The following is a 14431-nucleotide window of genomic DNA, read 5'->3' as shown; positions in this document are numbered from 1 at the left end:
CGAGGCAGACTGCGCCAAGCGGATCCGCCTGCGAGGAATCTGCTGATCTATGCAGAGCAGACACGGACACAGCCCGCTCTTCTCTATGGGGTGGTCGGATGGACATGGATTGCCTGTCCATTTCCATCTGGCTGTCATCTGATCCGATCCCCCGGATGGGGAAACTGATCTCCATCTGTCTCTTTTTAGCAGACCGGATGCTGGCGGGTGTCAGCTGACATCCGCCACTCCATAGAGTCCTATTGGGTCCACCTGAAAAACTGACAGGCAGACCCGATCGGTCCTTCAGTGTGAAAGGGGCTTTATAGACAGAAATTTTATTAAATTTGTGATCACTTTTATTCCTATTGCAGTAATAGGAATAGGGTGTGACAGGTCCTCTTTCTTTTTTCCTCTACCCACTACAGCCCATAAAAAGGGATATAGAGAAGAGATGCTGCCAGGTCAGACAGTGACAGCTCCTTGCTTAAAACAGCCTGGTGGTGTTTTGTGTGACTCCCAAAGCTACGTATGTACAAAAGAAAACATTCATCAATAGGCGTAACTTTTAATCTGCTTATATTTTGCTTTCCTTGATTCATCCTCTCCCCACCTCATCAACATGCTAAAAATATTATTAAATAAAATATCACTAATTTCTAGAACTACTAGGTATATTGACATAAAGTCCAAAGAAAATATATATGATATTTTATTCTATTTAAAGAGTAGGACAAAACATCTCCCATAAATTTAAGAACATACTCATACATCAACGCCCCGCTCCAATAACATCTATACCATATGTTTGATATAGGATAACTACCATCCACTATTTAAAGAATATGAAAGTAAGAATGCCCCTTATCCCCTCAAAAATGTTCTTCTAAAATGTCCCCTAGATTTTTAATACTACATAGTAATATTACATATCAAGACCTAGGATCCACCTTCATCATATGGTCTCAGATTTGGTATCATTCTGTATTGAACTCGTCATTATTTTATATTATGGCTGCATTTAATATCCCCCATGCATGTAAACCAAATATCCCCCAGCAGAAATTTCCACCTTAGTTCAAATGTCCCAATTTTTCCTCAATGAATTTCTAACATTTTAATTCATTTTCATTTTTCTTGTTTTAACATATTTTAACATTAATATAATGGCTATTAATTAACCATATTTTAATTTTTTTTCCACTTATTTTCTTATTTTTATTAAAAAATATTAAAAAATAATTTTTCACAGTCTCATAACACATTAGTATGGCCCCGGAGAAAAGCATCAAATACCAGGGTTTCATTTAATAGAATATATTCATAATAATTTTAACATCTTGTCCAACATATTATGAATAATTTCCTTATTTCTCTTTTTAGTTTTATTTTATTTTTTATATAGGGAATACTATTGATTTTATCATTTCTGCATTGTGTAAATGAGATTTTATATTTATAACCAATTTTGTGCAATTTGGTATTTATTTTTAAGCTTATATATTTTTTAAGTCTAATTCTATCAAACCGTTGTGTCTGTACTGTTGTGACAGTGTGTTTGATGCGCGCACAGACATAAACATCTTTTTTAGAGACAGGAGTACCATACAGGGTGGTGTGGTGTCACCTTAATCCTTGGTGGGGAGAAAACAGCTGATAAGACACGGCTGATCATTAATTTTCTCTTTTGCGAGCGGCTCAGACTCCGGTCTCCAAATATCCACACTAAAATGGCTCCTGTAAAACACCAGTGCGCAACCGCACCAAACACACGGCACACTATATAAGCATAAGAGGTGTAGCAAGATGGACGCCCCAGTAGACGTCTGATGATGAAACGCGTAGGGCGGGACTTACGTACGTCTTGCGTCACCTCAGGCTAGACGAACACAGGCTGTTCAGGACGGAACTAACTCTTTTTTCATGCTTAATACCTACCTTGTAAATGTGAGTACGACATTTTATCAGTCACAATAAAGTTTCCATATACGGTTTTACACTATGGGCATTCCTCCTCTCTTTTATGCAAACCGATAAACAACATTGAAAAGCACAGACCGGTGACACCCAGAATTGCTGCACAGTGGCAGACACTGTGACTGCCCGTACCCCTGCAGGGGGAAGTGGATCCGGTGAGTGCAAACATAATAAGAGCACGCTGTTGAGGCACAACCACCAAGCCAGCACCTGGACAAGAAATTTCCCCTGAATTTGTCTTCCAAAGAGGAAATATCCCTTGGAACCACTCAAAAAAGACTTTTTTGAAACAAATGAAATTTTCTTTTCCAAAAACACTGGTTTTTAGCACATAAGTTACTATTTATATGTCAGCACAAGTCACTTTGATGTAAATATTAGCACTTTTATGAGCACTATTTGCACCTTGTTAGTTTACATATGAAATGTAATATAAGAATGTGGTATTTTATTTGAAGAAATTAGCACAGTATTTTAAATGGAATAATTTACACTCAGGCAACATCACGCATAGGTATTAGAATAGGATTTCATATTTTTAAAAAAACTTTTTTTGGCAAACTACTGCCAGAGACTTAAACACCTATACCCACGTATTTGATTTTGAAATACATTTTGTTCAATAGTTATTATTTATCCTCAGCACACATTGGGATTTTTTGTTTATTTTTTCATTTTTTTTGACATTCACACATAAACAAAGGAACCGTGTAAAGCACAATATTGGGGTTCACCACCATATAAAAATTTAATTTCAGAAGGGCAGCACCATATCTACTCCTGCTTTCTATATACATTTCCAATTATGCTCAACTACACTGCAGAGTGCATTAGAATCATGGAAAATGTAGTTCCAAAACATCTGGGGTGCCAAGGTTCACCATCACTGATATATAGCAGCATTCTGAAAACATGAAGCTATGGTAGGAACTGAAATCCAATGAATGAGAAAAGCCTAGTACACACCACAATTTTTTTTCTTTTCGTTTAACCCAGCAATCTCCCCGTTGAGCTATTGTATTCTGACAGGGTGACAGCCCCCCCACCAGAACACTCCGGTCAGCGCTCTCAGCCATTGGCTGAGAGCGCTGATCTGGAGCTGGTCAGATGCTGCTTTTCCAGCATACTCGTCCGATTGCATCGGCTGCCATACACACGGGCCGAATGTCACCCAACATTTTTTATTGAACCGGCCGATGTCACCCAACATTTTTTATTGAACTGGCCGATGTCACCCGACATTCAGCTTGTGTGTACTAGGCTTTAGGCTGGACAAGAAAGGGATGTCCTCCTAGAAAATGAGGTGGGCTCTATAATTTGCTGCACCTATTATTGCACACTGTGTAAAGCTCAAAGACAAAAGGTAAGGCTGAAGTTCATCTTTAATAACAAAAACATATTTTTGGGTGTAGAATACAGCTTTATGTTTATCAAAACGGAATTAAATTGTAAAAAATATATACACAGACTTATCTAATATGGCAGTTCAATAGAGCTGACACACGGCACCCCATACTGGCTTATCATATTTGAACTTTCATTGGTTTAGTGTAGACAGGACAATAGAATCTGACTTATCACTGGTTGCTATGCATGACTCCATTTCTCACAAAAGCTCTTTGCCTTATTATATCACTTCCAGCATTTACATGATGTTATTACATGGAAGTATTTCCTTTACAGGTCTTGATTTAGAAGGAAGTGGACCGGCTGCTTAGCTTCAGACTTTGTCTCCTGCAATTCACCTTCATAGACTGAAACAAAAGCTTCACCAAGTCCATTTTGCCCATTGCAATCATCGCTTTAGAAAGAGCAACAGTTTCCGACGTGTTGTTTCTGCACACAGTCTGTAGTTCTTGGCTTACCGCCTCTGATGTATATTTCTCCTGAGTCCGCTTTACCCAAACTTCCACTTCCTGGATGAGCTCTTGGGCGTCCATTTTGTTCTGGTGGTATAAGCCCAACAGTGTCTCCATTATGCACCGGAAGGTCTCTGTGCCTAGTGAGCCTTTGTTGTCCAGCTGAAATGCTTGCTTGAAACACTTGATAGCATTTAGTTCTTCGCCTTTGACTCGAAGGCATTTTCCCTTCAGGAGCTGCAGTTCAGGAAGAGTATCACCCATGTCAAACTCCATGGCTTTGGCAATGCAAACTAATGCATTATTTATTGCATTTTCATCAGTTGGTAGCAGTTCTTGGACAGCATCCACACCCATGTAATAGCAGACCTGAAATGAAGAATACATAGCCATTTGCACATGTCCAATTTCATGCTGGATAAAAAATGTGCACCTTAAAGTGGTACTCAACTCCCCCACCCGTCCCAATTGTTTTTTTTTTTCCCCCAGTTACCCTGTAATGCTCTTCAAAGCACATATTCACCCACACAGCGAAACTAGCATTGTCCCACTACGACCTACTATTCGGGTGCCATCACTTTTGGTTAAGACGTTATCTTGGTCCTTCTCAGCTGGCTGCCTCTTCTGGGTGTAGACAGTCAGTTCTGATGATGCACCAGGCTGGCCCTTCAGACCACCCCCTAGTTGCTCTGTGTGCCGAACCTGCCGCCTCCTGGGAGATGTGATGTAAGTATCCCAGGAGGCTGCAGGACCAGGTACATGTCATTCCCTGCAGTTCTGTTTCTGGTTGGGGGGACTGTTAAAGCAGAGCTAACTTCCTTTTAGGAGTTTAGTTCCACTTTAAAGAGAGCTTCCAGATTTAATGGATTCTTTACACTGAAAATTAGCTTTGCCAGTAAGGTTAAAGAGCCGTTTAGGAGATACTTACCTTGTAGTGCGCCGATGCTGTCATCGGCGCATGTGCTGTGAAGAAATGGCCCTCCGTGCCGTTTCTTCATTAGCAAGTGTCGTGACTGGCGGCTCCCGCGCGCATGCATGGGAGTGACGTCACGCGACTGCGGCCAATCACAGAGCCATAGTACGTGGTCCCAGAAGGAAGAGGGGTGAAGATTGCAGGTAAGTGGCACATAATAGGCCCATTATGCTTTTACTATGCAGGGGAAAAAAGAGGAAGTAAAACACATCAGGGTTTACTTCCTGTTTAATGTCACACAACCTACTGTAGGTCCTGATTTTATTACTGGGTCCTGATTTTTTCCAAATGTGAAATAACAGATTTGCCTTGGATTGTCCCTATAAAGAAGAAGTCCCTCTTTAATTTTTATTCGTTTGTTCCATTCCCCAGGGGACAAAGTACATGTAGTATTGTGTCCCATCTTCCTATGTGCTGTTTAAAGTAGTTCTAAAGCCTTAAGGTTTTTCACCTTACTGCATTCTACTTACCTGATCCCAATCCAATCCATTGATGTGCACAAGAGAAGCGGTTCTCGCCACTGTCTCCCTCCTCCCTGGGCAGATTGATAGCCATTGGCTCCCACTGCTGTCAATCAAATGCTGTGCCGAGCAAGCGGGGTGCAGGGCCGAGCCACCCACTCTGTGTCAATAGACTCAGACAGGACAGCTTGGTAGTGAGCATGCGAGGGTGCTCCCATGGAAAGCAGCTTTCCATGGGGGTACTTGCCGAAGAGGAGGAGCCTGAAGCCCAGAAGAAGATAAAGACATCAGAAGAAGAGGATCAGGGCTGCTCTGTGCAAAACTATTGCACAGAGCAGGTAAGTATTACATGTTTGTTATTTTAATAAAAAAAAACAAACAAAGCTTTTTATGACACTTTAACCACTTGCCACCCGCCATATAGCAAAATGACGGCGGCAAAGTGGTTTCAATACCCTGACTGGGCGTCATATGACGTCTTTAGAATATTAAGCTGCTGCGCGCCCCCGGGGCACGCATCGCGGCGATCATTGTTGCAGTGTGTCAGTCTGACACACTGCAACTACGATCTCGGTAAAGAGTCTCTGACGGAGACTCTTTACCACGTGATCAGCCGTGTCCAATCACGGCTGATCATGATGTAAACAGGAAGAGCCGGTGATCTGCTTTTCCTGACTCGCGTCTGTCAGACGCAAGTAGAGGAGAGCCAATCGGCAGCTCCTCTGACAGGGGGGGTCTGCACTGATCGATTATCAGCGCAGCCCCCCCAGGATACCCACACTGAACCATCAGGGACGCCACTAGGACCACCAGGGATGTCACCACAAGGTACGCCACCCTAGACCACCAGGGATGCCAATCAGTGCCCACAATGGGCATCACCGATTGGCAGGCATTATTGTTTGACACTGATTGGCATCCATCAGTACCATACATAACAGTACATCAGTGCCACCTATCAGTGCCCACCCATGCCCATCCGTGCCACCTATCAGTGCCCATCAGTGCTGCCTATCAGTGCCCCACCAGTGCAGCATATTAGTGCCCATCATCATTGCCCATCAATGCCAACTCATCGGTGCCCATCAGTGCCGTCTTATCAATGCCCCTCAGTGAAGGAGAAAACGTACTTATTTACAAAGTTTTGGAACTGAAACAAAAAAAACCTTTTTTTTTCAAAATTTTCGGTCTTTTTTTCTTTGTTTAGCAGAAAATAAAAATCCCAGAGGTGATCAAATACCACCAAAAGAAAGCTCTATTTGTGGGAACAAAATGATAAAAATTTCTTTTGGGTACAGTGTAGCATGACCGCACAATTGTCATTCCAAGTGCGGCAGCGCTGAAAGCTGAAAATTAGTATGGGCAGGAAGGTGTATAAGTGCCCTGTATTGAAGTGGTTAAGTTTCGGTGTGAGATTTTATAGGGAATCCCTTGTCCCTCCATGGCCATCTGACAACGAGCTAGCAAGGAGATGGCTGCTTTGACAAAGGCACTTTTCTCTGTCTCCAAGCACTTGCCCAAGACAAGCATCTTTATCAGAATGCATGGGAAGGGGGGCTTGTAAGCGAAAATGTTCCAGACAAGTGGACACGTCGTTGGAGAAAGGTGCCCGTCTATCATAGCAGTCATCTCCTTGTTAGATGTGTTGTCAGACATCTGTGGAGAGAAGAGGGTTGCTCTGTCCAACCTCACAGCTAACCTTAGACAGCACATAGGAAGATGGGACAAAGTACTAAACTTTTACTTTATTCCCTGGGGAACAGAACACATTAATAAAAATCAAAGTGAGACATTTTCTTTACGTGATTAGTAAATTTTAGTGTTGTATGTTTAACGTGACTTATTATATGTAACTGTCCCACTTACTTGTCCCATTTCGAGGTATGTCTTCAGACAGGGATACACATTGATGATGCTGTCCAAGTCTGATTTGGCACTGGTCAGATGGTTTCTGTCTGGCAGTCCAAATGATCCCATCTTCGTCCTTTCTAGGTCTCTCATGTACATTCTGATGTAAATCTGCACAGGAAAAGATAAAATTATATATCCTTACTGTCAAAGCGTAACTAAACTGCATCTGAACACAACAAACTGGAAACACCATTTCATAATTTTTTTTTTTTATTTAAAGCAAACTCACCCATCTATATGTCTCCACGCTTTATTTTGTAGAGAAATCAATCAACAATCCCACTAACATCTCTAGCCGTGGCCATCTTGAGTAAGTGCAGAGGATTCATGTAGCATTTAGTTCCTGGAATCCATCTGCCCTTAGCTTAGGCATGCCGACAGGAGGGTGTGCTTAGCTGAAAAAGCCCCTCCCCCTCCTCCAGAGGAAATAAAATGCCCATAAAGACTCCTGGATGTATGACAACATTTTGGCCTAAGCCAGAAACCAGGAAGCAACAAGAAATGTAAAAAAAGTCAGTATCATATACACTGTATTACCAAAAGTATTGGGACGCTTGCCTTTACACGCACAGGAACTTTAACGGCGTCCTAGTCTGTAGGGTTCAATATTGAGTTGGCCCAACCTTTGCAGCTATAACAGCTTCAACTCTTCTGGGAAGACTGTCCACAAGGTATAGGAGTGTGTCTATGGGAATGTTTGACCATTCTTCCATCATGTTGGAACAGGAAGGGGCCATCCCCAAACTGTTACCACAAAGTTAGGAGCATGAAAATTGTCTAAAATGTCTTGGTATGCTGACGCCTTAAAGTGATTGTAAAGCTTTGTTTTTTTTAAAATAACAAACATGTTATACTTACCTCCTCTGTGCAAGGGTTTTGCACAGAGAGGCCCTGATCCTCCTCTTCTGGTCCATCCCCCTGCGGCGCTCCTGGCTCCTCCTCTTCTCAAGTTGCCCCACGGAGAGCTGCTTTCTATGGGGGCACCCGAGTCCTGCTGCTGCGTCCATTGACACATGCAGCAGGACTTGGCCCTGCCTCCGCATCCTATGTCACTAGATTTGATTGACAGCAGCGGGAGACAACCTTTGTTGCAGATTCCTACCTTTTGTTATTCTGAAGAAATCCATGTGTGTTTGTCTGTGCCTCTGTACTGAGTGGGTCTAATGGGAGTGGTTTCATAACTGTCAGGTGTGCAGCTGCAGGGCACTAATGAGGAAATCTGCCGGGCCTGCATTCCTTTAGATGGGTTCCTATTTAAGGTATCTCTCCAAAAATGACATTTTTGTTGCAGGGGATGCCTGAAATCTAACTTGTATCTTAGGCAGACTTCTGGGAAAATTGGTGAACCAATCACACAAGCAGGAAATTATGTTTCTGTGTACAGAACAACCCCAGGTAGCCATATTGCATTGCATTCTCGGAATATTACAGTGGCTGCAGATTGAAAAGGAAAGGTAATTTTTAATAACATTCAATTACAATATGATTAGTGTCACAATTATATGTGCTATATTATTTTTTCTTTATTTGCTATTTTTTTCCCTACAAAAGTGGAGTTACCCTTTAAGTGTTCCCTTTACTGGAACTAAGAGGCCAAGCCCAACTCCTGAAAAACAACCCCACACCATAATCCCCCTCCACCAAATGATTTGGACCAGTGAACAAAGCAAGGTCCATAAAGACATGGATGAGCGAGTTTGGGGTGGAGGAACTTGACTGACCTCAACTTGATAGAACACCTTTGGGATGAATTAAAACAAAAACTGCGAGCCAGGCCTTCTCGCCCAATATCAGTGCCTGACCTCACAAATGTGCTTCTGAAGAATGGTCACACATTCTCATAGACACACTCCTAAACCTTGTGGACAGCCTTCCCGGAAGAGTTGAAGCTGTTTAAGCTGCAAAGGTTGGGCCAGCTGGGATGACATTAAAGTTCATGTGTGTGTAAAGGCAGGTGTCCCAATATTTTTGGTAATATAGTGTACCTTCCTATCTATTTACTAAGATTAGCAGTATGAGCATTAAAAAAGGTTCATATTGATTGAGAGTGTTTAATTCAGCTGTGTTTTTACAGCTGTTTTACTCCCCAATGTGCATGAAGTCCAACAGGAGGAGGTTTTTGTAGTCCATGAAGATACAAGGGAATAATAAAAACTAATAAGAGTCCAGAGGCAGAGAGTACGTGGCGTTATACTTATAAGATTTCTGGCTGGATGAACAGCTATTATCTTTTTTTTGGACAGATACAGTACATTAAAACGCTTTCAATGGTATATTTACCAGATCAAGAGAAATTGATTGCTTGAGCGTACATACTTTACACTTTAAAAATACTGTATGCAGTGCGTTATGATGCCAAACATATAATAAAAAATAGTTTTAGGGTTTACATAAAGTCTTATGCCCCGTACACACGATCGGACTTCCCGACAACAAAACCGTGGATTTTTGTTCGAAGGTTGTTGGCTCCAACTTGTCTTGCATACACACGGTCATACAAATGTTGGCCAACAAATAGGAATGTGGGAACGCTGTGATGTATAAGACGTACGACGAGCCGAGAAGAAGGAAGTTCAATAGCCAGTACGGCTCCTTCAGCTTGATTCCGAGCATGCGTGAACTTTTGTGCATCGGACTTGTGTACACACGATCGGAAATTCCGACAACAAAGTTTTGTCGGCGGAAAATTTGAGAACCTGGTAGCAAACATTTGTTGGCGGAAAGTCCGTCAACAAATGTTCGATGGAGCATACAGACGGTAGAACTTTCAGCCAACAAGCTCACATCCAACATTTCCCATCGGAAAATCCGATCGGGTGTACTGGGCATTACCCTTACAGCAAGGAGTTGGGGTGGGAGGAAAGTGGGGCTCTACCTTTCAATGCAGATTTGGCTCCGACAGCCTAATAAACGGGTGTCAATATGAGCCCTAAGGTTGCCAGTTCAGCTTTGGATATTACCTGGGAGCGTGTGAGGTAAGCCTGCCAGTTCAGCTTCGGATCTTGAATCGCATCCAGTGCCATGTTACAGATTCCTGTGGCCATTTCTTGCTTTCCCAGGAAATGAAACATTTTCGCCAGTCGGTTTAGTGTCAGCGGATCACCTTTGCCTATTTCTATAGCCTGTATGAGACAAGGAGTAATATCAATTACTTATTGCTATCTGAAATGCATTCTAAAGAATACCTAAGGTGAAATCTAAAGCCAAATACAGTACATATCTTTACAGGTATTGGGCCCAGGTCAAGTACCAAGATCACATTTTAATTTTCTCAGTTTTTTAGGTGAGTATTGCAGAAAAACATTTTTTTTTTTTTTTTTTTTACTTTAGCTGGACTAATTACTTTTTATTTTTTGTATATATAAAACCTAAAGGACAAGTTCACCTTTGTAAAATAAATAAATGCATATTTTTTGCAGGTAAAAAATGTGTATTGCACCTACGATCAGCAGATCCTCGGTGCAAATCAGGACTCCTGCAAACTGTCTGTGTAAGCTGCCTGCTCATACCTCGTACGTGCAAGAAGTTACATACTGATAGGTGGGAACAATGAAATATCTAGAGCGCTCAACAGCGCCCTGGTAGTTCATTGAGAACTACTAGACGTGCGATTAGTTTCGTACGAATCGGAAATTCGTACATTCGTAAGGATCCGAAATACAAATTTTTATGCATACGAGTTTTGTACGAAATACGAAATTTCGTTTACGAACTTTGGATAAATTTATCATAACAAACTTTCGTTATTGTTACGAAAAGTTAACAAAACTAAAAGTTACAAAACCCAGGAAGTCAGCACAGCACAGGGATGGTGGGAACCCCTCATAATGATAACTTTATCATAACGAACGTTCGTTATTGTTACGAAAAGTTTATGAACCTAACGAAAATTCGTATTTCGTAAGGAATCCGAATTGAATTTCGGACACGAATTACGAATTAATTGTAATACGGAACGGAACAAAACTAAACAAATTTATTGACGGCGCACATGTCTAAGAACTACAAGGCGACAGCTGCAAAGGCTGTCAGTACTTGTAGTTCTCATGTTCACAGAACTTTGTGAATGAATGACACAGCCAGGTGAGTGGAACACCACACTGCTGAGTTTTTTTTAAGTTGTGACAGTGAGCAGGGGGAGAAGATCTCCTGCTCACTGTCACAACGGGGGATCAGGGTGCGTGTTATGTGTTACACCCTGAATATGGGTGTAACATGTTACAAACGGTGAACTTATCCTTTATAAGAGAGTGGAGATTCAATTACTGACTTCATGAAAATATATTAGAGATTGGGGATTCGTAGCTATTCAAAGTATGTAAAATACTAATAATGTATGTGACTTTATATGTTGGCAATTAAAAGGGGAATACCACCTTTTGCAAAAAAAAAAAAAGATAAATGCACCCATTCTGCAAAAACAAAAATGTGGTATTTTGTTTTTGGTTTTTTTTGCATTTTAGCCTGCAAAGCATTGCAACCACCATCAGTAGATCGTGGGTGCAATGCCATAGCTATTCCTTCAGCTCCTTGCCAGTACAAAGGTATGAACCTTCAATTACAGGGCTGGAGAAAGTATCAATGGATCACAAGTGCAGCAATGTAACTCCACTTTTGTTCTTTTGAGAACTACAATCATTCTGCTACGGGCGCAGATGGGACTTGTAGTTTTTACGTTTACAACTTCCTGTGCATAAATGTCACAGCTGTGGTGAGAACACCACAATCCTGAAAATATGTTTGTGGGTGGGGGGGGGTCACACTTAAACACTTTTTGTGTGAAATCAGGCAGGCCCTTGCACTACGTAGTTGAAGGTAAATCTAAAGGAAATTGAATAAGAAATTTGTATAATGTATACAACATCTGTTAAGATGATAAAATGTGTTCAATCTTAAAGTGGAGTTCCACTCAAAAGTGGAACTTCTGCTTTAAGGCATCCTGACCCCCTGACATGCCACATTTGTCATGTCATTTTTTTTTTAGGGGGGGGGGGAGCGGGTACCTAGATTTGACAGGTACCCAGCTCCCTCTTCAGCCCGAGCCACCTAGGCTACTCCTCCTCCTCCCTCCCTCCCTGCCACCTTCTGGGACACGTCACAGGTCCCAGAAGATTGCCCGTCCATTCAGGATTGCCCAGCCATTCAGATTGCCCAGCCATGTCACACCCGGGTGCCCACATTTGCAATGCCGGCGCCGCGGACAGACATGGGAGAGAACGGAGGCTTCGGGCGGCCTCATCCCTGGACCATGGGACAGGTGAGTGTGTGTTTATTAAAAGTCATTAGCTTCACTTTTTGTAACTGCTGACTTTTAATAAACATGGGTCCAGCTGGAACTCTGCTTTGAGCCAGCCATAGACAGTTGGAATCTTGGCCAGTTCAGCAGGGACCAGAAAAAATTCGAACCATGTATGTGCAGGCTGAATGAACCCAAGTTGATTGATTGATCAACTTGAGTACAACCAGCCTGTCAAATTTCTCATGCGATTGTTCCCATCAGCTATAGCCGCTAGCAATAATCACTGTGTCATTTCCAGGCTTTAAAGAGGATCTCTTCTCTGTAAACCAAAAATTTTAAAGTCAGTAGCTGTAGCTGCTGACTTTTAAAAAACACACACCTGTCCCAGGATCCAGTGATGTCCTCACTCGAACCCGGCTCTTTGCCGGTCTTTAGGTTCAGGCGCCGCCTTCTTAACTGTGGGCAGTCGACTGTGACTCCTTGAGGCTTAACAGCTGGCTGCCCCTGCACATGTGTGAGCTGCAATGCGCCAGTGAATGGTTACACAGTCTCCTGGGAACTGTGACGTGTTCCAAGAGGCTGCGGAGGAGGGGGGGGTTAACTTCTGTTTGGATCATGGCGGCGATCTGACCAGAAGTGGGAGCGAGCACCTGGCAAAATCAGGTACCCGCCCTTCACAATTCCAAATATTGGAGAGGAGGGGGGGGGGGGGGGGGCAGAACTTCTCCTTTTGTAAGTCATGAAATTTAAAGTGCTACATACACCATTAGTATTTTACGTGCTTCTTATTTTTAGCTAGGGTACTGCTTTTACTTCTACTTGCTTTACTAAAAGGTCAATCCATCCAAAAAAAAAAAATTTTACTTATAGCTTTGTGGCCTGCCTCAACCCCTGGCTTTTTATTTGTCCCAGATACTCCAGCTGTCAGGTCCCTCTGCTATAATTTCCAACTTTATTTCTATACATCTGGGAGTTTTGGGTGTTCCTATCCATGTTTGCAGTCTCAAGAAATGTCTGTTGCATTCTACAGAGTTTTAAATACAATAATTAATACAACAATGCAATGACTAATTGGTTTACACTTCCACCTAGCAGCATTAGGGTCTTTGGTTCAAATCCCAACCTAGCAGCATTAGGGTCTTTGGTTCAAATCCCAACCATGACATGTTCTCCCTGTGCCTGTGTGGATTTCCTCTCACACTCCAAAGACATCCTGGTAGGTTAATTGGATCCTGTCTAAATTGGCCCTAGTATATGTATGAATGTGAGTTAAGCAGGCTATAGACGGTGCAAACTTGGTTGCAGGAAAAAATATGCACGACTCCCCCATCAACACAGACAGGTAAATCCCTCCTGCCGAGTCATTTTGTTCTCGCGAGAGAAGACAGTAATTATTGCTAGCAGCTATAGCAGCCGCTAATGATAATCGCAAGTAAATCTGGCAGGCTGGTTGTACCTAAGTTTATCAATCGATTGATCAGCTTGGTACATTAAGCCTGCCCATACATGGTTCGAATCTCGGCCGCTTCCTGCTGAAACAGCTGAGGTTCGAACCGTCTATGACCAGCCTTAGGAACCTTCGATTGTGAGCTCCTTGAGGGCAGGGACTAATGTGAATGCACAATATCTATGTAAAGCACTGCGTAAATTGACAGGGCTATATAAGTACCTCTAATAAATAAATAAATAATACAATGAGGAAAATGGGGGAACCTTATAATAGCCACAGGGTGAGCAGCCCCAGGAACAGAAAAGTACAGAGATCTCGTAAAACAAAATCTGAGACAGCTAAGAAGCTCTCAAGTGGTTTAGCTGTCCAGTATCTACAAAAAACTGAATTGGATGGATTGACACTTGGTGGTAAGTGTTTGGGAGGGGTGTTTGGCAGATAATGGTAAAGGGCTCATTTTAGGGGTTCTGGGGGGTAGGGTATAGCCTGGAATTCCACTTTTAGAAAATTGCTTGACCTTCTTTCTTTGCAAACCAAACTAAGATAAAAGAACAAAAAAAAAATTGAATATAACTACATAAA

General features: G+C 42.2%; 1 protein-coding gene across 1 annotated transcript in view; it reads right to left on the bottom strand.

Moving 5' to 3' along the window:
- Positions 1 to 3320: 3320 nt before the first annotated feature.
- Positions 3321 to 14431, bottom strand: part of TTC22 (tetratricopeptide repeat domain 22) — a 30500-nt gene continuing 19389 nt past the window's right edge. Inside the window, exons 5-7 of the mRNA XM_073593458.1 lie at positions 10121 to 10282; positions 7116 to 7268; positions 3321 to 4184 (exon numbers count right to left, since the gene is read on the bottom strand). Coding sequence (XP_073449559.1) covers positions 3648 to 4184; positions 7116 to 7268; positions 10121 to 10282 — 852 coding nt within the window. The 3' untranslated portion in view covers positions 3321 to 3647. The remainder of the gene's footprint in view (positions 4185 to 7115; positions 7269 to 10120; positions 10283 to 14431) is intronic.

Source organism: Aquarana catesbeiana, linkage group LG07 (genome assembly GCF_042186555.1).
Source record: "Aquarana catesbeiana isolate 2022-GZ linkage group LG07, ASM4218655v1, whole genome shotgun sequence".
Taxonomy (NCBI): domain Eukaryota; kingdom Metazoa; phylum Chordata; class Amphibia; order Anura; family Ranidae; genus Aquarana; species Aquarana catesbeiana.
Note: the sequence above shows the minus strand (reverse complement) of the source record. Positions and strands in the feature narration are given on the sequence as shown.